Source organism: Micromonas pusilla, assembly GCF_000151265.4.
Source record: "Micromonas pusilla CCMP1545 genomic scaffold MICPUCscaffold_3, whole genome shotgun sequence".
NCBI classification, from domain to species: Eukaryota; Viridiplantae; Chlorophyta; class Mamiellophyceae; order Mamiellales; family Mamiellaceae; genus Micromonas; species Micromonas pusilla.
Window position 1 is genome coordinate 382962 of NW_003315884.1, and position 21664 is coordinate 404625.

General features: G+C 70.0%; 12 protein-coding genes across 12 annotated transcripts; 6 read left to right on the plus strand and 6 right to left on the minus strand.

The window, feature by feature from the left end:
* Positions 1 to 27: 27 nt before the first annotated feature.
* On the plus strand, positions 28 to 663 carry MICPUCDRAFT_15077 (uncharacterized protein; the record flags this gene model as incomplete). Its single annotated transcript, XM_003056666.1, has 1 exon — positions 28 to 663. A coding segment is annotated over one exon (636 nt), but the record flags the coding sequence as incomplete, so codon positions are not given.
* Positions 664 to 3487: 2824 nt separating this feature from the next.
* MICPUCDRAFT_9486 (uncharacterized protein) lies at positions 3488 to 3730 on the plus strand (the record flags this gene model as incomplete). The annotated part of the gene is made up of 1 exon (XM_003056667.1): positions 3488 to 3730. A coding segment is annotated over one exon (243 nt), but the record flags the coding sequence as incomplete, so codon positions are not given.
* A 283-nt stretch (positions 3731 to 4013) lies between these two features.
* MICPUCDRAFT_44039 (histone deacetylase) lies at positions 4014 to 5093 on the minus strand (the record flags this gene model as incomplete). Its single annotated transcript, XM_003057134.1, has 1 exon — positions 4014 to 5093. One exon carries the CDS (start codon positions 5091 to 5093, stop codon positions 4014 to 4016), a length of 1080 nt encoding a protein of 359 aa, XP_003057180.1.
* A 353-nt stretch (positions 5094 to 5446) lies between these two features.
* Positions 5447 to 6579, plus strand: MICPUCDRAFT_56054 (uncharacterized protein; the record flags this gene model as incomplete). The annotated part of the gene is made up of 2 exons (XM_003056668.1): positions 5447 to 5509; positions 5668 to 6579. 2 exons carry the CDS (start codon positions 5447 to 5449, stop codon positions 6577 to 6579), a joined length of 975 nt encoding a protein of 324 aa, XP_003056714.1.
* Positions 6580 to 6649: 70 nt separating this feature from the next.
* MICPUCDRAFT_62065 (uncharacterized protein) lies at positions 6650 to 7373 on the minus strand (the record flags this gene model as incomplete). The annotated part of the gene is given in 2 exon segments (XM_003057135.1): positions 6650 to 6716; positions 6718 to 7373. Coding segments are annotated over 2 exon segments (723 nt in total).
* An 867-nt stretch (positions 7374 to 8240) lies between these two features.
* On the plus strand, positions 8241 to 9713 carry MICPUCDRAFT_38612 (uncharacterized protein; the record flags this gene model as incomplete). The annotated part of the gene is made up of 1 exon (XM_003056669.1): positions 8241 to 9713. The coding sequence occupies one exon, from the start codon at positions 8241 to 8243 to the stop codon at positions 9711 to 9713; it is 1473 nt and encodes a 490-aa protein (XP_003056715.1).
* A 104-nt stretch (positions 9714 to 9817) lies between these two features.
* MICPUCDRAFT_56057 (uncharacterized protein) lies at positions 9818 to 10306 on the minus strand (the record flags this gene model as incomplete). Its single annotated transcript, XM_003057136.1, has 1 exon — positions 9818 to 10306. The coding sequence occupies one exon, from the start codon at positions 10304 to 10306 to the stop codon at positions 9818 to 9820; it is 489 nt and encodes a 162-aa protein (XP_003057182.1).
* Positions 10307 to 10483: 177 nt separating this feature from the next.
* On the plus strand, positions 10484 to 11447 carry MICPUCDRAFT_38613 (glycosyltransferase family 7 protein; the record flags this gene model as incomplete). The annotated part of the gene is given in 2 exon segments (XM_003056670.1): positions 10484 to 11406; positions 11426 to 11447. The coding sequence occupies 2 exon segments, from the start codon at positions 10484 to 10486 to the stop codon at positions 11445 to 11447; spliced, it is 945 nt and encodes a 314-aa protein (XP_003056716.1).
* Positions 11448 to 12662: 1215 nt separating this feature from the next.
* MICPUCDRAFT_62070 (glycosyltransferase family 4 protein) lies at positions 12663 to 14226 on the minus strand (the record flags this gene model as incomplete). Its single annotated transcript, XM_003057137.1, is given in 4 exon segments — positions 12663 to 13787; positions 13789 to 13828; positions 13830 to 13840; positions 13842 to 14226. Coding segments are annotated over 4 exon segments (1561 nt in total), but the record flags the coding sequence as incomplete, so codon positions are not given.
* A 274-nt stretch (positions 14227 to 14500) lies between these two features.
* Positions 14501 to 15361, plus strand: PRDX (peroxiredoxin, bacteria-like protein). Its single transcript, XM_003056671.1, has one exon. It carries the CDS (start codon positions 14527 to 14529, stop codon positions 15046 to 15048), a length of 522 nt encoding a protein of 173 aa, XP_003056717.1. The 5' UTR covers positions 14501 to 14526; the 3' UTR covers positions 15049 to 15361.
* On the minus strand, positions 15332 to 19959 carry MICPUCDRAFT_46623 (uncharacterized protein; the record flags this gene model as incomplete). The annotated part of the gene is made up of 2 exons (XM_003057138.1): positions 15332 to 19754; positions 19881 to 19959. 2 exons carry the CDS (start codon positions 19957 to 19959, stop codon positions 15397 to 15399), a joined length of 4437 nt encoding a protein of 1478 aa, XP_003057184.1. The 3' UTR covers positions 15332 to 15396.
* Positions 19959 to 21542, minus strand: MICPUCDRAFT_62075 (uncharacterized protein; the record flags this gene model as incomplete). Its single annotated transcript, XM_003057139.1, has 1 exon — positions 19959 to 21542. One exon carries the CDS (start codon positions 21540 to 21542, stop codon positions 19959 to 19961), a length of 1584 nt encoding a protein of 527 aa, XP_003057185.1.
* Between the last annotated feature and the right edge of the window lie 122 nt (positions 21543 to 21664).

Here is a 21664-nt window from a genome sequence, read left to right on the forward strand (position 1 = left end):
AGAGGGCGGGCGGCGTACGAGGAGTACATGGAGAGCGTCGACGAGAAGATCAGACGCGGAGAGATCACGATCAGGGACGCGGTCAGCGAGGCGTGCGAGGCGCAGAAGTCGGCGCGCGCGGCCATCCCGGACGACCGCGAAAACGGGTCGGTGCCGTCGCGCGCGACGCTCGTCGTCGTCCCGCCGCCGTTGTTGCGGCAGTGGGAGGCCGAGGTGAAGAAGTGTCTGAACGAGTCGTCGCTCGCGCTCGTCGTGTACGGCGGCAAGGGCGGAGGGAAGGGCGGCGGGAAGGGCGGCGGCGCGAAAAAAGGCGGTAAGGTCAAGGGTTTAGGGTCCGACGCCTTACCCGAGCTGAAGGCGTCGGACGCGGACGTCGCCGCGGAGCTCGCGAAAGCGGACGTCGTCCTCGCGACGTACCCGCAGCTGCAGAAGGAGGTGGCGAAGGGAAAGAGCGGCTCGGGCGCCGCGAAAGTTCTCTCGAAAGTGAGCTGGCGCAGAGTCGTCTTGGACGAGTGCCAGATGGTTCGATCGTCGACGACGCAGCTCGCGGTGGCGTGCCGGTGCCTGAGATCGGATTTCCGGTGGATGGTCAGCGGCACGCCGCTGCACCAGGGCGTGGACGACCTCAACGGCGAGCTCGCGTTCTTGGGGGTCTGGCCGTTTTGTCTTCCGGACCAGACCGACGGGTTTTGGTCGCACAGAGTCGGCGTTCCGTGGTCGCGGAAAGACCCGGAGGCGCTTCCGCTGTTACACGCGCTCTTGCGCGGCGTCGCCGTGCGTCACACGAAAGCGCAGCGGCGGACGGCGGACGACACGCCGCTTCTGACGCTCCCGCCCGCGGGCCGCGAGCTTCGGATGGTGACGCACGGCGCCGCGATCGACGAGGCGCCGTCCGAGCGGTTCGTGTGCGGCTTTCTCGAAAACCACGCCGCCGCCGCGCTCCGCGGCGCGCTGACGATCCTCTCGCACGTCGCGCGTCTCGAACGGGGCGGCTCGGACGACGACGACGACGACGACGCGCTGCCGCGACACGCGCGGCACTACACCGCGGGGCGGGTGAACGAGGCCAGGCAGCTCGCGAGCCGGCTGCTGCGACTCGTCAGAGGCGCGACGACGTCGAGCGCGCTCGTGAGGAGCCACCTCCGGGACGTGGAGCAGGCGCTTCGCGCGGCGGCGACGCGCGACGCCGGCGGCGCCGGCTTCAGACGCGATTATCACGGCCACGGTCGCATCGACGACGCCGTCGCCGCGGCGGCGGTGGATTTCAACCGCGTCCGCGCGCTCCCCGCGGCGGCGGCGCTCGTGGAGTTGATGACGCCTAAGGTGCGTTCTATACACTGGTTCCCATACGACCGCGCTGGCGTGGTGAACGCCGATCCTTAAGGACTTTTGCCGGCGTGTCTCTCCGCCCACACCACGCTTTCGATCCCCGCCCTCGATGCCTTTCAACTCCATCTGACGCCTTTCAACTCCACCCCGACATTCGCTTGTATGGAATGGCCCTAAGGACGCCAACGAAGGCGCCGCGAGGGCGGCGGGCGGCGGATCAGGCGGAGGCGGAGGCGGCGGCGGCGCGATGACGGCGTGGCAGCTTCGCAACGCGGACATGCACTCGTTCGAAGCCGCGCGGCAGCAGTGGCGCGGCACCGCGAGGGAGTACGCGGACGCGGGCGGCGCCGACCTCGCGCATAAGCTCGCGAGCGTCGTCGACGGCGTGTTTCGCATCTTGCGCGGGGCGGAGGAGCGGCACCCGCGTCGAAACGGTATTCCCTCGGCCGTTTCTCCCGAGACCGCCGCGAGCGACGCGGCGGTCGCGGAGCGCGCGTCGAAGGCGGCGTACGCGCGGCTGCATCCGCTGAAGCACGCGTTTCCGGGCGGTCTCAACGACTTGTGCTCGTGCGTTTTCGCGCCGTGCGCGTGCGAGGGGCCGCCGAGGAAGGATCGCGACGACGCGTGCTGCGAGCGCGCGGAGACGTTTAAAGCGCTGAAACGCGCGGAGAACAAGAAGGCGCGCGTCGACCTCGCCGTGGACATCGCGAAAACCGTGGAGCGCCTCGCGAACGACGCGATCACCGCCGCGCGCGCGCCGCTGCCGCGCTTGCGCTGGTTCCTCGCCGTCGAGCTCATCACCTCGGGCCAGGCGTTCGAGCTGTTTCCGCGGACGCTCGCGGAGGAACGCGAAAACGCGCGCGCTTCGAACGGGTACGACTCGTGCGACGAGATCGTCGTCGACGACGCGACGGAGAGCGAGGGAGGCGGTTTGCGAAGGCGATTGGGTCCCCGCTTCATTCGCCGCGCGCTCTTGAAGGCGCTACTCGAGGCGCCCGTCGCGGCGGCGGAGGAGGCGATCGAGGTCGCGCGCGCCGCCGCGCAGGCGAGAGACGCGAGCGGGAAACCCACGCGCGTCATCGTCGACGCCCCCGCGCCGCTGCAGCGCGCGCTCAAGGAGGCGAAGCAGCGCAAGAAGGACGCGGAGCGCGCGTTGAAAACGCACGCGCCCGGCGGTTGCCGGCCGCGCGGCGGCGCGATGCACGCCGCGCTCGGGGACGTCGCGCTGACGGACCAGGGGTCGCACGACGCGACGACGACGCTTCGCGTCGCGATCGACGCGCACCGGCAGCACGCGAACCGTCTCGCGGCGGAGGTGGGCACGCTCCTTCCGTACCTGCGCGCGCTCGCCGCGGCGGGCGGGCAGGGCGTCTCGGAGACGTCGTTGGATCACGCCACGGTGCAGCAGTCCGGGTTCGAGCTCTTGAACGACGTCATGGCGGGGCACTCGCCGCAGTGCTGCATATGCTGCGCCCCCGCGAAGGCGCCGTGCATCACGCGGTGCATGCATCTCGCGTGCACGCGGTGCATGGTGACGTGGTATCACGCCGCGCCGTTGCACGGGACCAACGCGGGGTCGGGCGCGCCGCCGTGCCCGCTGTGTCGGAAGCCGTTCACGATCGACGAGCTGATCCGGTTGCTGCCGCCGCCGAAGGAGGACGACGCCGACGACGCGGGCGGCGACGGCGACGGCGACGGCGACGGCGACGGCGACGGCGACGAGAAGAAGAAGGGCGGCAGGAGCACGAACCCCGCGCTGCGATCTAACCTCGCCGGGACGACGCGGTTTACCCCCGCGCCGACGCCCGCGCTGTACAACCGCCTCCCTCTCCCCGACGGCGAGGACCCCGCGGATTACCGCGACGGGCGGTACCCCGCGTGCTCTATGGACGGCGGGCGGTTCCTGGCGCACCTGCACCGCGCCGCGATGCGTCGCTCGCCGAAGATGGCCGCGCTCGTGAGCGACCTGAAGGAGGCGCTGCGCGCGCCGGGCGCGGCGGGCAAGGCGGTGGTCTTCTCGCAGCTTCGCGACGCGCTCGGGCACGCGGAGACGGCGCTCCGATGGGAGGGCATCGGCGTCGCCGCGGTGGGCGTGCGCGCCGGCGGCGGTACAGCCGGCGGCGGCGACCACGAGACGGCCATTCAACGGTTCCGCGACGACCCGGACGTCAAGGTGCTCTTGCTGCACGCGGGCACCGCGGCGGCGGGGTTGACGCTGACGCAGGCGGACCTCGTGATCCTTCTCGAGCCGTTTCTCTCGCCGGGAGACGAGGCCCAGGCGGCGAACCGGGTGCATCGGATCGGGCAGACGCGGCCGGTGCGGTGCGTGACGTATTACGTCTCGGATACGGTCGAGGAACGGTTGCTCGCGTACCGCGCGCGACAGAGCGAGTTTGGCGGCGGGGGCGGCGGCGAGGATCGCGGGGAAGAGAAGGCGGACGAGCTGAGCGTGATTCACGAGGGCGGCGACGCCGGGCTCGCGGGCTCGCGGGTAACGCGGCGAACGCTGGACCGGTTGCGGTTCATCTTCGGCATAAGCGACGGCGGCGGCGACGACGACGACGACGAGTGACGACGACGACGAGGGAGAGGAAAGAAGAAGAGGTGTTGTGTACTGTAGTACATCGATAGCACGCGACGCGATCGCGAACGAATGAAGAAGACAAGACGTCTTCTGTAAATCATCACAGCTGGTGCAGCGCCTTGGCCTCTCGTAGCACCGCGCGCACTTTATCCTCCGGCTCGTCCCCCAACCCCGGCACCGCCTCCGCTCGCCCCCCCGGCTCGCCGCTCGCGTCGCCCAACAGTCCCCGGAACGAGTCCACGACGCCCTCGGACAGACCGACGAGGTCGTACCCACCCTCCAGCAGAAACACGCACTTCCCGCCGCACAGCTCGTTCGCGAGCGCCTTGATCCGCGTCGACAGGCGATGATACGTCCCCGTGCGAAAGTTGAGTCCCGCGAGCGCGTCCCTCCAGTGCGCGTCGTACCCCGCGCTCACGAGCACGATGTCCGGCTTGAATCGTAACGCCGCGGGGGCCACGATCTCGTCGAACGCGGCGAGCGCGGCGGCGTCGCCGGACCCCGGCGGGAGCGGGATGTTTATCGACGCGCCCGCGCCGTCGCCGTCGCCGACGTCGGAGAGTTTCCCCGTCCCCGGATACGACCCGTCCTCGTGCGTCGATACGAACAACACGTCGGGGTCGTCGCGGAAGATGTCGTTCGTGCCGTTCCCGTGGTGCACGTCGAAGTCAAATATCAACACGCGCTGGAGTCCGTGCGCTCTCTGCGCGTGCCGCGCCGCCGCGGAGACGGTGCCGAAGAGGCAGAAGCCCATAGCCGCGCGCGGCGTCGCGTGGTGCCCCGGGGGCCGGCACAGCCCGAACCCCGTCGCCGCGAGTCCGCCGTTTTCGGGTCCTCCTTCCTCCCCCGCGCGCGCCTTCGCCGACGCCACGACCGCGTCCACGAGCGCGATGGCGGCGCCGCAGCCGCGCATCGCGGCGTCGTACGACCCGGGCGTGACGTACGTCGGCGCGGTGTCGACGTCGCACGGCGCGCGGGTCTTCGCGAGGATGTCGAGCCCCTGCACGAAGTTCTTCGTGTGAACCTCCATGATCTGCTCCGCGGTCGCGGGCGCGAAGTCCTCCAACAGGACGAGCTCGCCCGGGCGGTCTCTCGCGGTGATTCGCGCGGCGTCGAGCGCGGCGAGGATCGCGGGGACGCGCGCGTTGCACTCCGGGTGGCCAACGCGCTCGTGATCCATGGCTGGCGACGACGCGTAGATTATCGACGCCGATCGCAACCAATCCGCGTCGTCCAGCGTCGCCGCGCGCGTCGCCACGGCGCGTCGCCGCGGCGCGGAGGACGACGCGTTTCGACGCGGGGGCACCGCGGACGAGGAAGAAGTCGCCGCCGCGGCGGGGGGCGACGTCGGCATCGCGCGCGTCATGATGACCGCCGCCGCGCGCGAGGAGTGTCGTCGACCACGCCACGTGGATTGCCACGACATCGTCGACGCGACGCGACGTCGCGTCGTTCGAAAACTGGCGCGGTGCCCACCTACTGCGCGCTACTACGGGGCACAACGCACGTCGCTCTCGCCGCCTCCTCGGCGCGATGAGCGACGCGGCGCCGCCGCGTCGCCGCGGGAACAAGCACCGCGCGTCGGGCGCGTGGAAGGTGCGCGCCGCGCGTCCAGCCCGCCGCGCGTTGCTCTTTGAACCGACGCGTCACCGCGCTCGTCCTCCGTTTTTCCTTTTTTTCCGCGACGGCGCCGTCCCCGCGTCGCGCGCGCTGACGCGCCGTTCGTCTCTTCTCGGTTCATCACACCCGCACAGGCGCAGCTGAAGGAGGACGCGATCGAGCGCGTCAAGGCGAACCGCGTCGCGATTCTCTCGCGCGCGCGGACCGGGAGCGACGCGCGCGGCGGCGTCAAGGAGGCGCTCCAGGAGATCTTAGAGGATGAGATCTCGCGCGCGAAACGTCGTCGAACGAACGACGACGAGGGCGGCGCGGAGGACGCGGAGGACGCGGCCGCGAGACCTTCGAGCGTCGCGGGCGTAGAGACGCCATCGCAGGGCGGCGACGCGTCGGGCGCGCGCGTCGGGGCCCAGGGGGAGAGGGAGGACGACGAGGACGAGGACGATGATGAGATGTGGGCGGACGCGACGCCGCCGCGTCGGAGTCGGAGTCGGAGTCGGAGTCGGAACGGGAACGGCGCGACGACGTGGCAAGAGACGATCGAAACCCTGAGCGAGGTCGAGTACGAATCCCTCATGCTCGCGATGCACGCGTCCATAGAGGCGGACCTGCAGAAGGAAGAGGCGGCGATGCTCGCGGAAGAGCTCGAGCGCGCGGAGGAGGAGCAGTCCAGAGAGCTGCGAGACGCGGCGGACCGTTTCGACGCGTGGCAACTCGACTGCGCCGCCGCCGCGCGCGCGGACGATCCGGTCGTGCTGTGCCCGGTGTGCAAGTCGCGGCGGTTGATGCGGTCCAGCGGGAACATCTTCTGCGGCTGCGGCGGGCTGCGACTGTCGCTGAACGCGTCGGGCGGGGTCGTCGGCGCGGGCGGCGGCGGCGGGGAAGTCGGGTTGGCGCTCTTGCAGTCGCGGTTGGATCAGTGTTACGAGCGGCACGGCGGCGGCGACTGTCGATGTCGCGAGCTCTCGTTCGCGGTCGTGGACAAGTTCGGGATCGAGGCTCTGTACGCGGAGTGCCGCGAGTGCGCCTTCTTAGAGGCGGTGATTTGATTTAGCTTAAGGTTAGCGTCGTCGTCGCGTTTAATAAACGATCGAAAACGAGATATATATCGAGATCACTTCAGCCCCGAGAGCACCTCCCTCGCGCGAATGAACAGCGCCGCGCTGAACGGCGACCCGATCCGCGACAAGTGATACGCGACGTCGCGCTCGTCGTACCCCAGCGCGAGCCCCACGAGCACGCGTTCGTACGGCGTCACCGCGGGGCAGTCCGCCTGCGCGCCCAACTCGCTGATCTTTTTCGCCGCGAGCTGATTCGCCTCCCCGGGCGTCAGCCCGCCTGCGCCCTTCTTCCCCTTCGCCTTGCCGCTGCCCTTCCCCGCGGGCGCGCCGGTCATCTTCGCGAACGCCAACCCCAACAGCGCGCCGCCGCCGCCGCCGCCGCCTGCCTCGTCCTTCGCGTCGCCGCCGCCAGCCTCGTCCTTCGCGTCGCCGCCCCCCGCCGCCGCGTTCGCCTCCGCCTCCGCTCGCGCGACGGCTTTCGCCGACCCGTTCTTGTTGTAAAACACGACGCTCAGCCCCGGGTTCCCCTCGACGTCGTCGCTCTCCGAGATCATGCTCGCGATCTCCCTGCTCTCGACGCACCGCTTGATGAGCTGCGAGACGTACGGCGCCCCCGCGGGCTGCTCGTGCGCGCTCAACCACCCCGCGTTGAGCTGGCACAACACGACGTCGCGTTCGCCCTCGAGCAACGCGACGAGCTCGCCCGCTTGCTGCGTCGCGCTCTCCACCGGGTCGGTGATGACCGCGCGGCGGCTCGCGGCGTCCGCGCCGCGGCACCACATGTCCGGATTCCGCCGCACGGCTTTCGTGAGGCGGTCGAGCGTGCAGACGTGGCGGACGCCGACGACTTGCGTGAGGAGCGATCGCTCGATCTCGCGCTGGTTCGGGAGATGACTCTTCCACGCCTCGAGCGGCCCGCGCAGCCACCCCGCGCTCGCGGGAACCGCGAGCCCGACGACGCCGAGGCGCGCGCCGCCCTGACTGCCGGACTGCTGAATCACCTGGACTCTGAGCCCGCGAATCTCGCCCTCGACGAGCCTGCGCCCGCCGCTCGACGTCCCGATCGTGGTCACCGTGAGGTACTCCACGCCGATCTCCGCGTCCTCGCCGGACGCGAGGCGTCCGCCGCCGTCGCCCGGGGTGAGCACCACCTCGAGGAGGTCGCCGACGACGGCCGCGTCGAGCTGCTTCGCGACGAGCGCGACTCTGCGGCCGTCGGGCTTCGCCTTGGAAGACGGCGCAAAAGACGGGCCCGGCTGGCGCGCGACGACCGCGACCGCGGCGATCGCGTGGTGGTCGCCCCGGCGCGTCTTTTTATTCTCTCTTCCGAATAAGAGGCAACGCGATCGCGCGGAGCGCGCGCGGAAGGACGCCGCGCGCGCCGAAACGCGCGCGAACGCGAGGTCGCTCGCGAGAAGCGCGTTCGCGGCCATGATCGAAGCAGGCCGTTCTGCGGCGACGACGCCAGGTCGCGCGCGGGTGACTGGCGACGCTTGGCGCGCATTTGGCAGCCTTAGCCATGAGATACTTTGAAAATATCCCTGACGCGCGCCGCGCGGCGGAGGGGCGACGCCGACCGCTGCGCTGCGTGGCCGACCGCGACGAGCGCGACCGCGGTCCCGCGCTCGTCTGTCTCGTCGTCAGACGCGATGGCGCGCGCGGCGGGGGTCCTCCTCGCCGCGCTCCTGCTCGTCGCGGCCGCGCGCGGCGGCTCCGGCGAGCGCGCGCTCGACGTCCGCGCCGCGCGCCTCGAGCTCGGCCTCGACGCGGACCGCGACGGCGCGTCGTCGCATCGCGTCGTCGAGAGCGTGGACGAGCTCAAGGCTGCGTTTCGACGCGCGTCGCTGCGCGCGCATCCGGACAAGGAGGGGGGCAGCCACGAGTCCTTCGTCAGAGTCGCGGAGGCGTACCGCGTGCTGCGAGAGAACGCGGACGGCGGCGGCGGCGCGCGGTGGAGCGATTTCGCGCCGCCGCAGAGCAGCGCGTACTGGGACGGGCCGGACGCGGGAGGCGCGCGCGAGGGCGCGGGCGGGGGCGATTTCTCGGGCGGATATCCCCGACGCCATCGCCACCGCGACGAGGAAGACGACGCGTCGTCGCGCGCGTCGCGACAACGCGCGCGGCGCGAGCGCGAGGTCCGCGAGCAGAAGTTCGACGAGTTCTTCCGCTCGCAGCGCGCGTGGGCGGACGCCGCGGGGGGTGGCGCGGGGGCGGGGCGGGACGGCGGGTTCGCGACTCGGCGCGCGTCGTCGTCGGCGGCGTCGGCGGCGGCGGCGTCGGGGGGGCGGCGGTGGTACGAGCACGAGCAGCGGAACCGGAAGTCGCGCGCGCGGCCGGAGCCGCCGCCGCCATCGGGCGGCTCGGGCGGGCATCCGCGTCATCACCGCGCCGCCGAAGACGCGCGCGATGACGCGGGGGGGTTCGCGCCGCGTCCCCGCCAAAACCGCGCCCAAAACCAAAACCAAAAGTGGTGGGCGCGCGGCGACGCGGACGGCGCGGGGAACAACCCGAACGCGCGCGACTACCACTTCCGACACGGCGGGCGGCGCGTCCCTCCGCGCGCGACGCCGGAGGGCAGCTCCGCGTACCCCCCGGAAGGGAGCGGCGGCGCGGCGCGGGGACCGTGGGACGTGGACCCGTGGGACGCGGAGGCGCGCCGCGCCGCCGCGCGCGGCGCGAGCGGCGAGGACGCGCGCGAATACGAATACGAATACGCGCGGTACGTCGACGAGTGGATCGACGCGCGAGAGACGTACCCGCACGACGACGACGTGGAGAGCATGGAGGAGTACGTGCGGCGGCGGGCGTGGGCGGACGCGCGCGGCGTGGGCGGGCACGACAGACGCGTCGGCGGCGGCGCATTCGGCGATGCATTCGGCGCATTCGGCGGCGAACGCGAACGCTTCGGCGACGAAGACGTCGACGGCGGCGAGCGGCGCGACGACGGCGGCCGGGACGGCGGCGCCGGCGGCGCGTGGGGCGAGCGATCGGACGATGAGCGCGAGGATGTCGAGCGCGAGGCCGTGCCCGTGACCGACGTCGGCGAGGCGTTCGGCGTCGACGAGCTGTGCGCCGCGGGCGTCGCCGACTACTGTTGGGGGACGCACGCGACGCGCGGATGAGTTCGTAGCTTCCGCGATCGATTATTAACGCGCGCGATAGGTTCTAGCATCTAGCATCGCGCGTCGTCGTCGTCGTCGTCGTCGTCGTCTCGACCCTTCTCGGTTCACTCGTCCTCATCGCTCTCCATCTCCTCGTCGCTCTCCTCCTCCTCCTCGTCGCTCTCCTCTTCCTCCTCCTCCTCCTCGTCCTCCCCGCCGCCCCCCGCGGCCTTCATGAGATTTTTCAGCTCCGCCTTCAAGAACGGCTTCTTCCGCAGCTTCGCGAGCTGCCACTGATCTAACGTCGCGCCCTCCTTCTTCTTCTTCTCCAAATCCTCGCACTGCCGAATCTTCTTCGCGAGCGCGCGGTATCGAATCTCCAGCGGGCCTTTCTTGTCCGCCTTGAGTTTCATCCCCGCGGCGCCGAAATTCGTGTCGTCGGACTCGTTCTTCTTCACGAGCCCCGCCGCCTCGCGCATCGCCCTCCTCTTCGCGTACGTCATCCCCTCCTTCTTATCGCTCGCGATCTTCTTCATCTGTTTCCGCATCTTCGGGTTGTTCGGGATCCCATCGCGCTTCGTGCGCGCCTTGCCGCTGTTCGACTGCTGCCCCATCGCGCCCGCGCGACGAGAAAGTGGCGGCGGCGTCCGTCTCGGTTTCGGTTTCGTCGCGTCGGTTCCGCTCGCAGTAGACGACGACCTGACTGGACTTCGACGAGACGCCCCCGTCGCCTCACTCGCCGCGCCCGCACACCGCATCGCGCGCGCGCGCCATCGTCTCCCTCGCTCGCGATGCCCTCCGCCGCGAAAGCCGCGCGCGCGCTCGGCGTCCTCCTCCTCGCGTCCGCGCTCGCGTCCCTCTGTCTCGGCGGCGTCCGCGACCTTCGACCGGCGCCGCGGCGCGTCCCAGAGAAGACGACGTCGACCCGCTCGCCTTCCGCGCCGTCCGCGCCGTCCGCGCGGACGCCGCGCGCGTCGTCGTTCGACGACCCGTCGCGCGCCGTCGCGCCGCCGCGGTCGTCGTCGGCGTCGTCGTCGTCCAGAGACGCCGTCGCGTCCGCGTCGTCCGCGTCGTCCGCGACCTCCCCGCTTCTCTGCGTCGTCGCGCCGTACAGGGACCGCCCGGGCAAGGAGGGCGAGGTGGAGCGCTTCGTCGCGCACGCGTCGCGTTGGCTGCCCCGCGTCGCGGGCGTCGCGAGGCACTCCACGTGGATCGTGCACCAGGACGACGACCTCCGGTTCAACCGCGGGTGGCTCCTGAACGTCGGCGTCGCGCTCGCGCGAACCACGGACGCGTGCGACTACTTCGCCGTGCACGACATCGACCTTCTGCCGACGTCGGCGCGGCTGCCGTACGACGCGGTTCCGGAGACGGCGACGCACCTGTCGCCGCCGGGCGTGCATCCGGAGTACATCTACCCGTCGTTCAAGGGCGGCGCGTGGCTGTTCACGTGGGAGCAGTTGAAAGCGTTCGACGGGTACTCGCACGCGTACTGGGGGTGGGGGCAGGAGGACGACGACCTCGGCGCGCGGATGCGACGCGCGAACGTCGCGCACGGCGCGGCGTTGAAATACCCGGGACCCCGCGAAGAACCTTCGGACGCCGCCGCCGCCGCCGCCGCGAACGAGACGTGCACCGGCCGCGTCGCGAAGTGCGACCACGACCCGACGGAGCGCGAATGCGGCATCTACCCGTACGCCGCGCTCCTCACGATGTTCCACGACATCCCCGAGGCGACGACGTCGGCGGGGTTGAGGCTACCCGCGTCGCGGTCGATGGTCGAGGGCGCGTGCTTCGTGCACGCGCACGTCGGCGGGTTCAGTCGCGACCTGATCGAGGAGAAGGCTCCAGACCTGATTTCGCGCACGAGCGACGCGTTTCAGGAGGGGAGGACCTGGGACGACGTCGTCGCGGGGACGTTCCGCGCGGACGAGACCACCGGGTTCGAGCGGCTGGTCCCGCGCGAGTGCGACGGCGGCGCGGGCGGCGTTTTCGGCGGCGGCGGCGAAGTCGCGCCCGTTCCAGGGCACGGCTTCGCGTTGGACGCTCTCGAGCTCGTGGACGTGGACGTCATCGACGGCGTCGCGGAGGAGGTGCGCGCGTCTTCGCACCCCGCGATGGATGCCCTCGGGGACCTCCCGCGCACGGCGTGGAGCGGGAACGAGTACCTGCGGAGGACGTGTCGGCGCGCGAACTCCGGAGCGGCGGCGGCGGCGGCGGCGGGCGCGACGGAAAAAAAGAAGGCGCTCCCGTGGACGAGCTCGTACGCGCGCGCCAGGGTCCGTCTGACGTGCGATGAGGAACAGTACCCGTGGTGCGTCGACGAGAAGCGCCGCGCGATGAACACCGTGGCGTCGAGTTGAGTTGTCGAGTAGTACGCGTCGCGTTTCGTTCGTTGAATCGCGCGTCTGTCTATGCTACGCGCGCGCGCCGCTAGCTAAGGTCAGGAAGACTGCGGGCGTCGCTCCGGGGAATCGCTCGCCGCGCCAAACGGCGCGCTTCTCACTTTCGGCGAGTGCGGCGACGACCGCGGGGAGTTACTGCTCGACCGGCTCTTCCTCGGCGTGATCGGCGTGAGCCGGTACTTCCGCGGCGACGCTGCCTTCTGCGCGTTCGCGAGTTTCAGCTCCATGAGCTCCACCTCCGCGCGAAGCCTCGCGACGCGTTCGCGTTCGAGCGCGGACGGCGACGCCGACGCGGACGACGGCGACCTCGGCGGCATCCCCGGCGACGATTGATACCCGTCCCGGCCGCGGTCGGGGGTCAGGTTCAAAGCATCCGTTTGCGGGCTCGACGGCCGCGGCGGCTTCCTCGGCGTCGAGTAGCTGCTCCGCGAGTGGTGGTGGTCCGTCGATCCCCCCGGGTACGAAGACGCCTTTTCAAACTTCCGCGGCGACGGCGCCGGCGACCCCTCCCTCCTCGACGCCTCCATCTCGTCGTCGCGCCGCGTCAGATACACGAGAGGAACGAACGCGTCGCGGAGCCCCGACGCGAATGCGGCCTCGCTGAACTTCGAGCTCCGCGCGCGCGCGCGCGCCGCGATCGCCTCGCGCGCGTCCGCGCGCATCGTCATCACCTCCACGATGGCGTCCGCGAATTCCGTCTCCGTCGTCGCGAGAAACCCAACCGCGTCCTCGCGCGGCGCGCTCGGGACGACGATGTCCATCTTCGGCCCGGCGCTGTCGTGCGCGATCGCGACCGCGCCCGCGGCTTGGTACTCCACGACGCATATCCCGAAGTGCTCGTCCAGCATCGCGTGCAGCCCCGCGACGGCGCCGCGCAGGTGTCTCACGACGTCTTCGTACGAGACGTCGACGTGGAATTCCACAGACGTCTTCAGCCCGAGCTCGGCGGCGAGCGCTCTCAGCGTCGCCACCCTCCGCTCGTCATCCTTACCTCGGCACCCGCCGACGATCTTGAGCTTCCACTCCGGCCCGTCCGTCTCGCCCGCGTCGCGCCGCGCCTCGTTCTCGCGCGCCTTGACGCGCGCCCACGCGCGCAGTTGCAACGCGTGGTCCTTCTCCGGCCGAAATTGTCCGACGGAGACGACGTATTTTCCATCCTCCTCCTCCTCCTCCTTCGCTTCCTCAATCTCGGCATTCCCCTCGGTACCCCCCTCGGCACCCCCCTCGGCACCCCCCTCGGCACCCCCATCAGCGCCCGCGCGCCTCCTGCTCACGCCGCGCCCCTCTATCGGCAGCTTCTCCAGCGCGGAGACGTCCACGGGCGGGTACACCACCCTCGGCGTCGCCGTCGCCGTCGCCGACGCCGACGCCGTCCCCCCCCACAACGCGCGCACGTGCGCCTCCGTCCACGACGAGTTGCACATCACCACCGCCGCGCACCGCCCGCACGCGCCGTATACGCGCGCGAGCGCGCGATAGTACAGCGTCTTCGCCCACGTCCTCGCGCTGCTCTTCGCGGTGCTCTCGGCGTTGTTGTAGACGACCCGCCGCGCCTTGACGCGTTTAATCATGTCGGACGACACCGTGGGGTAGTGCACGTAGGCGGCGACGCGGCATCCCGCGACGCGCGCGACGGGGTATCCGAACGCGTGCCCGACGGTGTCGAAGAAGACCGCGGGTCGGAACGCGTGCATCGCCTCCGCGACGAGGATCGCGCTGCCGAGGGCTTGGAACGCCATCGTGAAGCACGGGTAGAGGCCCGGGTCCGCGAGCGCGCGTCGTCGGAGCGCGACGACGTCGAACGCCCTCGGGAGGATCACACCGAATCGCTCTCTCGCGCGCGTCGCGAGGACGGACGCGGCGACGCCGTCGCCGCTGTACACGACGCACGTCGCGCTCGGGTTCGCGCGCATGACCTCTCGGACCGCGCACCACAGGACGCGCTCGCCGCCGCCGCCGTCGGACGTGTGCGGATGGTAGAAGCCGACGCTGTTCGGCGTTCGGCGACCGGCGCGGAGGTACGACAGCGCGGACGCGACGACGAGGAGGACGACGGAGACGCAGAAGTGCAAGACGTGAACCCACATCGGCAGCGCCGTGGGCGCGCGCGACGCCGTCGCCGCCTCCATCGCGGACGACGGCGCGGGGGGGGCGGGGCGGTCGCGCGTCCCCAGATTTGAACCGCGAGTGCGCGAGAGGCAGAGGTGAGAGGACGACAGCTGAATGGCTGGCGGCGATTCTTGAAAGGCTACAAAAAAAGTTCATCGGTCAGTTGAAAGGTAAACCGATCAAATGTGGGTGAAGATCGCGCCCACGCCTCGGATCGCGGCTGCCGCGCCGCGAGATATTTTTATTTTTATTCCACGAAGTGTTGAATCGATGACGCATTCATTCTTCCCCGAGCGCCGACGTCGTCGCACTCGAGCGAGATGGTGATCAAGGTGGGCGACACCTTCCCCGCGGTCCAGCTGGACAAGGACTTCCCCCCCGACTTCAAGGTCGACATGACGTCGCGCCTGGCGGGAAAGAAGACGATCGTCGTCGGCCTCCCCGGCGCGTTCACTCCCACCTGATCCACGTGCCAGGTCCCGGGCTACCTCGCGGGGCAAGACGCGCTCAAGGCGGCCGGGATCGACGAAGTTTTGGTGTACTGCGTCAACGACGCGGCGGTGATGTCCGCGTGGGCGGATCACATGAAGATCGCGGGAAGCAACCTCACGTTCCTGTGCGATCCTCGCCTCGAGCTCACGAAAGCGCTCGGGCTCGAGCTTAATCACCCGGGGCCGATGTCCAAGCTCGGGAACACGCGCTGCAAGCGCTTCGCCGCGTACGTCGTCGACGGCGTCGTGAAACACATCGAGGTCAGCGAGGCGGAGGACGACCCCGCGGGCGACGATCGCCCGGAGGCGTCGTGCATCGACAACATGCTCGCGAAGATCGCGGCGCTCTAATCGCGTCCCTCGATGATTAATTCATTCATCCGGGGGGACAGCATTAGAATTCATTCCTTCGTCGAGCAGCCCGGACGAGCGACGAAACTTCCCGCGACCGGGCGTTAACCACCCGCGGCGTTATGACGCCTCACGGAAGAAGGGACGATACTCCCATCCGTGAGCGCCGACAACTCGCCGCGGGGGTCGACGACGTGCCCGGCCGCTAGGACGCTTCACCGCGCTCGGTAGAATACGCGACGCTTTTTACGACTGGACGCGACGCGTCTTTGCGCGTTTGTGTAATACAAGTACGAAAACGTCGAACGTCGTCAACACTACGCTACTATTACATCCAGTAAATAAAATCTAACGCGCCGTTTGCGGCCGTTTTAATATCCCCCGCGTCTCGCCTCCGCCTCCCCCCTTCTTCGAAGCCACCGCGCTCGGGACGCGCACCGGCGACGCGAGCTCCGGCTCCGCCTCCGAGTACTCGCAGTCCTCGTCCTCGACATCCTTCATGGACGTGTCGTATCCCCCCACGGACCGCGAGTCGACGCCGCGCTGGTACTCGATCCCGTCCCCGGACTCGGACTTCGTCTTCCGACTTCGCGACGACGACGCGAGCGCGGTTTTCGGCCGGGGCCGCGGCGGCGTCTTCTCCGTCTCCTCCCGTCGCTTCACGCGCTTATCGAGGTCGTCTGAAAGTCGTCGAAGGAAGTCCACGCGTCGCAGGCGCTCGCACGCCTTCGCCGCGTCTCTCGCGTGCTTCGACAGCCTCTTCTTCTCCGCCTCTTCCGGGGTGAGGAGCTTCTTCATCTTCGGCGTGGACGGCGACGTCGGCGGCTCGGCGTTTTCCTCGTCGTCCGCGGCGGCGGCGGCGTCCGACGCCCTGGCCGTTTTCGCGGAGGACGCCGCCTTCTTCCACCACTTGATCCCGAGGTGCTTCGCGTGCGCGCGGATGATCTCCACGATCGTCTTGTCGTCTTTTGGGACGCCCTCCCCGGGTTTCAGGTCGTGCACGCCCGCGGCGACGAGCCGGTCGCGGATCACGCTTCTCAGATAGGCGCGGTTCTCGAGTCGCTTCCTCGCCGCCGCCTCCTCCGGCGTCGGCGGCGTCTTCTTCTTTTCCGCGACCATCTTGCTCGAGGATTCCTTCAAACGCGCGGTCGCCGCGCGGGGTTTCGACTCGATCCCGCGCTTCTTCACGTCCTTCTGCAACCGCTCCAGGAAGCTCCCGCGCACGGACTTCCCCTTCGGAGAATTGGCCGCCGTGATGTTCAACTTTCGCGCCGCCGCCGCCGCCGCCGCCGCGACCGCGGCTTCCGCTTTCTCCTTCCTCACCCGCGCGACCGCGGCGATCTCGTCCTCGCGCTTCGCGAACATCTCCGCCTCTTTCTTCTTCTTCAGCGCTAACACCTTGTTCGACGTCTCGTTCCTCACCGCGTCGTTCGCCGTCGGCGTCAACTTCCCCGCTCGAATCGCCTTGCGACGCACCGCGCCGACGAGGTCTTCGCCGACCGTCTTAAACTTCACCAAGTCCACGCTGCCGGGGATCATCTTCAGGACGTGCGTCGCCTCCGCGAGCTCGGTCGCGAGCGCGAGGGAGAGGTCGTATTCCTTCCTCAGACGCGAGGACATCAGACGCGCTTCGAGGAGGAGTAAACCCGCGAGGACGACGTTTTCCCGCTCCTCGCCGGGCTTCAACGGTTCGCACCCCGCGGGCGTCACCCCGGGGTCGATAAACACGGAGATGTTCAGGTCCTTCAGCGCCGCGGTCGCCGCCTTCTTCGTGACGCCGAGCTTCTTCGAGATGTACGCCACGCGGTCGGTCTTCGGCGGGGGCGGGACCGCCGCCGCCGCGGCCGCCAAGGCGGCTTTCTCCGCGGCTTCTCGCTCCGCCTTCTCTCGCCTCCACCGCTCCACTTGCTCCTTCGTCTGCTTCACGCGCGTCTCGCGGTTCGGGGACGCCGCCGGGGTGGCCGCCGCGGCCGCCGCCGCGCGTTCCTCCGCCTCCCTCTCCGCTTTCTCGCGTCGCCACCGCTCGAGCTCCGCTTTTGTTTGCTCGCGATGCCGCGGCGACGACGACGGCGAGTGTTTACTCTGCGCCGCCGCTCTCTCGCGCGCAGCCTTCTCCGCGGCTTCGCGCTCCGTCTTCTCTCTTCGCCACCGCTCCACCTCCGCTTTCTTCCGCTCCGCCTCCGCTCTCGCCCTCGGCGACGGCGGCGGCGGGAGGACCGGCTCCTCTCTCGCGATCGGCGGGGGCCTCTTGTGCTCCACCACGACCGGCGGCGGGCGGTATCTCTCCGTCTTCATCTTCGGCGAGACCTTCGCGTCTTCTTCCTTCTTCCTCGCCGCCGCCGCTTCCCTCTCCTTCGCGGCGGCGGCTTCTCTCTCGACAGCCTCCGCGGCCGCTCGCTCCTCCGCGGCTCTCTTCTCTTCCGCTTCGACGCGCGCCGCCTCCTCTCTCGCGGCCGCGGCGGCTTTCTCTCTCTCTCTCTCGAGCCGCTCTCGCTCCGCCGCTTCTTCCTTCTCCTTGACGATGTCGACCGCCTCCGCGCGCCAGTGCTTCGCCGTCGCCCTCGACATCGCCGCGTTCGTCGCCTCGAACGACTCGCTGCCGTTCTCTTTCCCGAGCTCGTACGAGGGCACGACCTCGACGCCGACGACTTCGACGACTTCCGCGGCGAATACCACGCCCTCGGAGATCGCCGCGGCGTCCACGCCCGGGCCGTGCGCGAGCGCGAGCGCGCCCCACGGCTTGCACATGCCACCGATGTCTCTCAAGAAGTCTTCTTGACGCTTCTCCCTCCGGACCGACGCGGCGTCTATGGACTCCGCGGCGACGACGTCGATCGAGCCCGGTCTCGACGGCGGCGGCGTCACGAGCATCATCGTCGCCGCCTCGTGTTTGCCATCCCCGAGCGCGCTCTTCGCGGCGTCGATGACAGTCTTCATCGAGCCGTTCGCGTGATCGTACGTCAACGCGAACGATCCCGCGCCCATGGCGTACCTCGCGAGCGCGTCCGCGTGCGGGACCGCGTCCGCGATGAGGACGACGTCCTTACCGCGCGTGGATTTCGTCAAAAAGTCATCCCCGTGCCTCGCGACGGATTCTCTCGTCTTCTCCTTCAGCGTGAGGAGGACGAGCCGCGAGGCCGCGATGGCGTCGCCGACGCGCGCCAAATTCACGATGTACACGTCCGCGCCGTCGGGCTCACACGCGATCATCGTCGCGGGAAACCCGGCGTCGCCCGACGTGACGCAGTTGACTTCGCCGAAGGTGTCGCCCGGGAGAAGCGGGAGTTTCGACGCGGGCGTGTCGCCGTCGCTCTTGACGAGTCGACACGACCCCTTCGCGATCACGAATAACGCCCCGCCGTCGGCGTTTTCGGGATCGCCGTGTTTCGCGACGGCGACGCCGGGTTTCACGTGCGAGAGTACCGCATGAGACGCGAGCGTTTTGACGACGGCGTCGTCGTCCATCCCCGCGAAAATCGCGCGTCGCGCCGGCGTCGCCTCCGCGCCTGTCCGCGCGTCCGCCTTTTGCGCCTTCAGCGCCACCGTCAAGAGCTCGAGCGCGGTCGGCACTTCGGTCTCGTCCGGGATGTCGTCGTCCTCTTCGAAGTCCTCCTCCGCGTACTCGTCGGCGGCAGACCCCGAGCGGGATCCCTCCTCGGCCGCGTCGCGTCGCCCCGACGCGGCGGAGTCCGGCTCCGGCCGCGGCGTCGACGCGAGAGACTCGGGGAGCGGCGACGCGGGGAGAGACTCGGGGAGCGGCGACGCGGGGACGGAAGACGGCGCCGGCGACGCGGGCGCGGACTCCCGCGGCGGCGAGGCCGGCGTCGAGATCGGCGGCAGCACGCTCGAGGGGACCGGCGACGCGGGCGCCGGCGACGCTGGCGCCGGCGACGCGGGCGCCGGCGACGCGGGCGCCGGCTCTTCCTCTTTCTCTTTCTCGGCCGGCGCGGCGACCGCCACGGCGACCGGCGCGACCGGCGACGGCGACCGGACCTCCGCCGCGTACTCCTCGTCCGTGAGCTCGTCCGGGAGCCGCTCGTGAAGCTCCTCCGGGAGCTCCGCGTCCTCGTAATCGATCGACTCCTCTTCCGGGAAGTCGTTCTCCGCCGCCGCCGCCGCCGCCGCCGCCGCGGGCGTCGACGGCGCGTCCCCCGGCAACGGCGTGAGTATCCCGCCCTCCTCTCGCGTGCGCATCGCGCTCCGTTCGATCGTCTCGTACACCGCGCGCAGCGTGCTCGAGGTTTTCATCGCGTCGAGCGCGGCCCACGGGATCGAGAACGTTCGCAACGCCGACGACGCGGCTTTGCGTTTGCGAGGGAGTCCGCCGAACGGATTGCCGCCGCGCCGCGCGGCGTTTCCTCGCGCCATCGCCTGGATCTTCGTCGCCGCCGCGTGCTCATCCGGCGTCGCCTCGATCGTCGCCACCGCGCGGGGCGCGACGACGACGTCGCCCTCCTTGAGCGCGGTCACGCTCCGGTGCGTCTCCACCTTGAACGCGTACGCGACGGCGCCGACGAACGACCCGGGCGGGAGCGTCGTCCCCTTGTCGTCGATAAACTCGCCCTGCGTGATCACGTGCACGTCCGCGGGCGCGACGCCCGCGGCCTGGAGGACGTCGCCCTCGAACAACCCGCGCGCGCACTCCGGGATGGTCGACGGCGCGATGGCGTCCACGAGCGCGTCGTGGAAGGCCTCGTCAGACAGGTCTGCGGAGGAGGAGGAGGAGACGGGGGGAGCGCGATGAGCGACGGACGAATCGAGTCGGGGAAGGGACGACGAGAAAAAGCGTCGGACGACGCGACGTCGCGCGGCGGGAGCGTCGCGAGTCGCACCGTCGGGCAAGATCCCGGGCCATCGCGTCGATAGCGCCGCCCGCAGTCGCGTCGCCCTCTCGAACGGTGAGATCTGCATCATGCGACGTGTGCCCACGCCGAGGCGCGCGTCGCGATGGCGCGGCGCGCGCGAAATCGCGCCTCATCAACGTACACTTGAAACAGAAAGTTGACGTCGAGCTGGGCACACTCGAATCGCGATCCGATCGATCGCCCGGCGCGCGGCAGAGATCCGGCGCGCGCGGCCGGCGCGATGACGCCCGCCGACCCCGTGCCGTCGCTGAACGGCCCCACAAGGTTCGACTTATACCACGGCGAGCGCATATGCAAGCACTTCGACGGCGCGGGATGGTGCTTCGGCACGATCGACTCGCGCGAGGACGTCGCGGACGAGCGCGATCCGTCGCGGACCGTCACGTGGATGCACGCGACGTACGACGACGGCGACGAGGAGGAGTACGAGGAGCACGAGCTCCCGCCGCTTCTCGAGGAGGCGATGAAGCGCGCGAAGGACGATCCGGTCGCGAAGAAGAAGACGTCGAAGACGACGACGGGCAAAGGGACGAAGCGGAAGCCGGGGGCCGCGGACGTCGCCATCGCGCGATCGACGACGCCGACGAGTAAAAAAGATGGCGGGAACGCGACGAAGCGCGGGCGGCCGATCGCGCACGCCGCGGCGTCCGCGCGCGAGACGTCCGCGAAGCGCGCGAGGAAGAAACCCGGCGCGTACGCGGACGAGTCCGACTTCGAGTCCGAGTCCGAGTCCGAGTCGGACGCCGCGGACGCGCCGCCGACGCTGAAGAAGCGACGGCCGTCGCTCCCTTCGCGCTCGCCGGCGGAAGGAGGGTCCTCGAAGAGCACGCCGAATAAGAGCACGCCGAAGAGATCCCCAATCCCGGGGGGCGAGAGCGCGAAATCCCCGTCGAAATCCCCGGGCGAGCAGAAGAAACTCCCCGCGAAGCTCCCGCCGCTGATACCGGTGTCGAACTGGCGCGTGGCGCTCAAGCCGCCCGCGGCGAACCGACCGATGCCGCGCGCGCCGGGCGTGCCCGCGGGGGCGAGGAAAATTCGCGTGTGCATTCCGTCCCCGCTCGAGTTTCTGACGCGGCACCACAAGGCGTGCGAGTGCGTCTTGTGCAAGCAGAACTTATCTAAAGGGAAGGTGAAGGGCGGGAAACCGAGGGGCGCGAACGCGACGGACGGCGACGACGCGAGCCGGAAGTCGCCCGCGAAAGCCAAGGCCGCCGCGGGCGCGGACGCCGCCGCCGCCGCGGGCGCCGCCGACGCCGACGACGCGACGGCGACGAACGACAGCGCGTGGGACGACTTCGAGCTCGGATCCGCGGAGGACGAGAAGTGGGCGAAAGAGGAGCGAGATGTCGCGAACGTCATCACGAACGGCTCGAGATGGGCGTGGGAGCACCGCCGCGACGTGGCCAAGGCGAACAAGTCGCCGCCGCCGCCCGACGCGGACGGGTTAAAACGCGACTCGACTGGCGGAAGCTGCTCGCGTACGAGACGCGCGTCGTCGGCACCGTCGCCGCGCCGCCGTCGAGGATCGTCCCGGACCCCTCGAGCTTCGCGATCCCGCGCGCGCACGGCGTGGAGTACGACAAGGACGGCACGAAACTCCGCGCGAAGAAGTACGACGCGGAGAAGCATCTCAGCGCGGAGGCGAGGCACTGGCACGCGTTGGAATTCTTCAACCAGACGAGGCTCAAGTGCGTCGTCGAGGAGGCGGAGCGGAAACGCGTCGGCGGCGGGAAGAATGAGCGCGGGAAGGC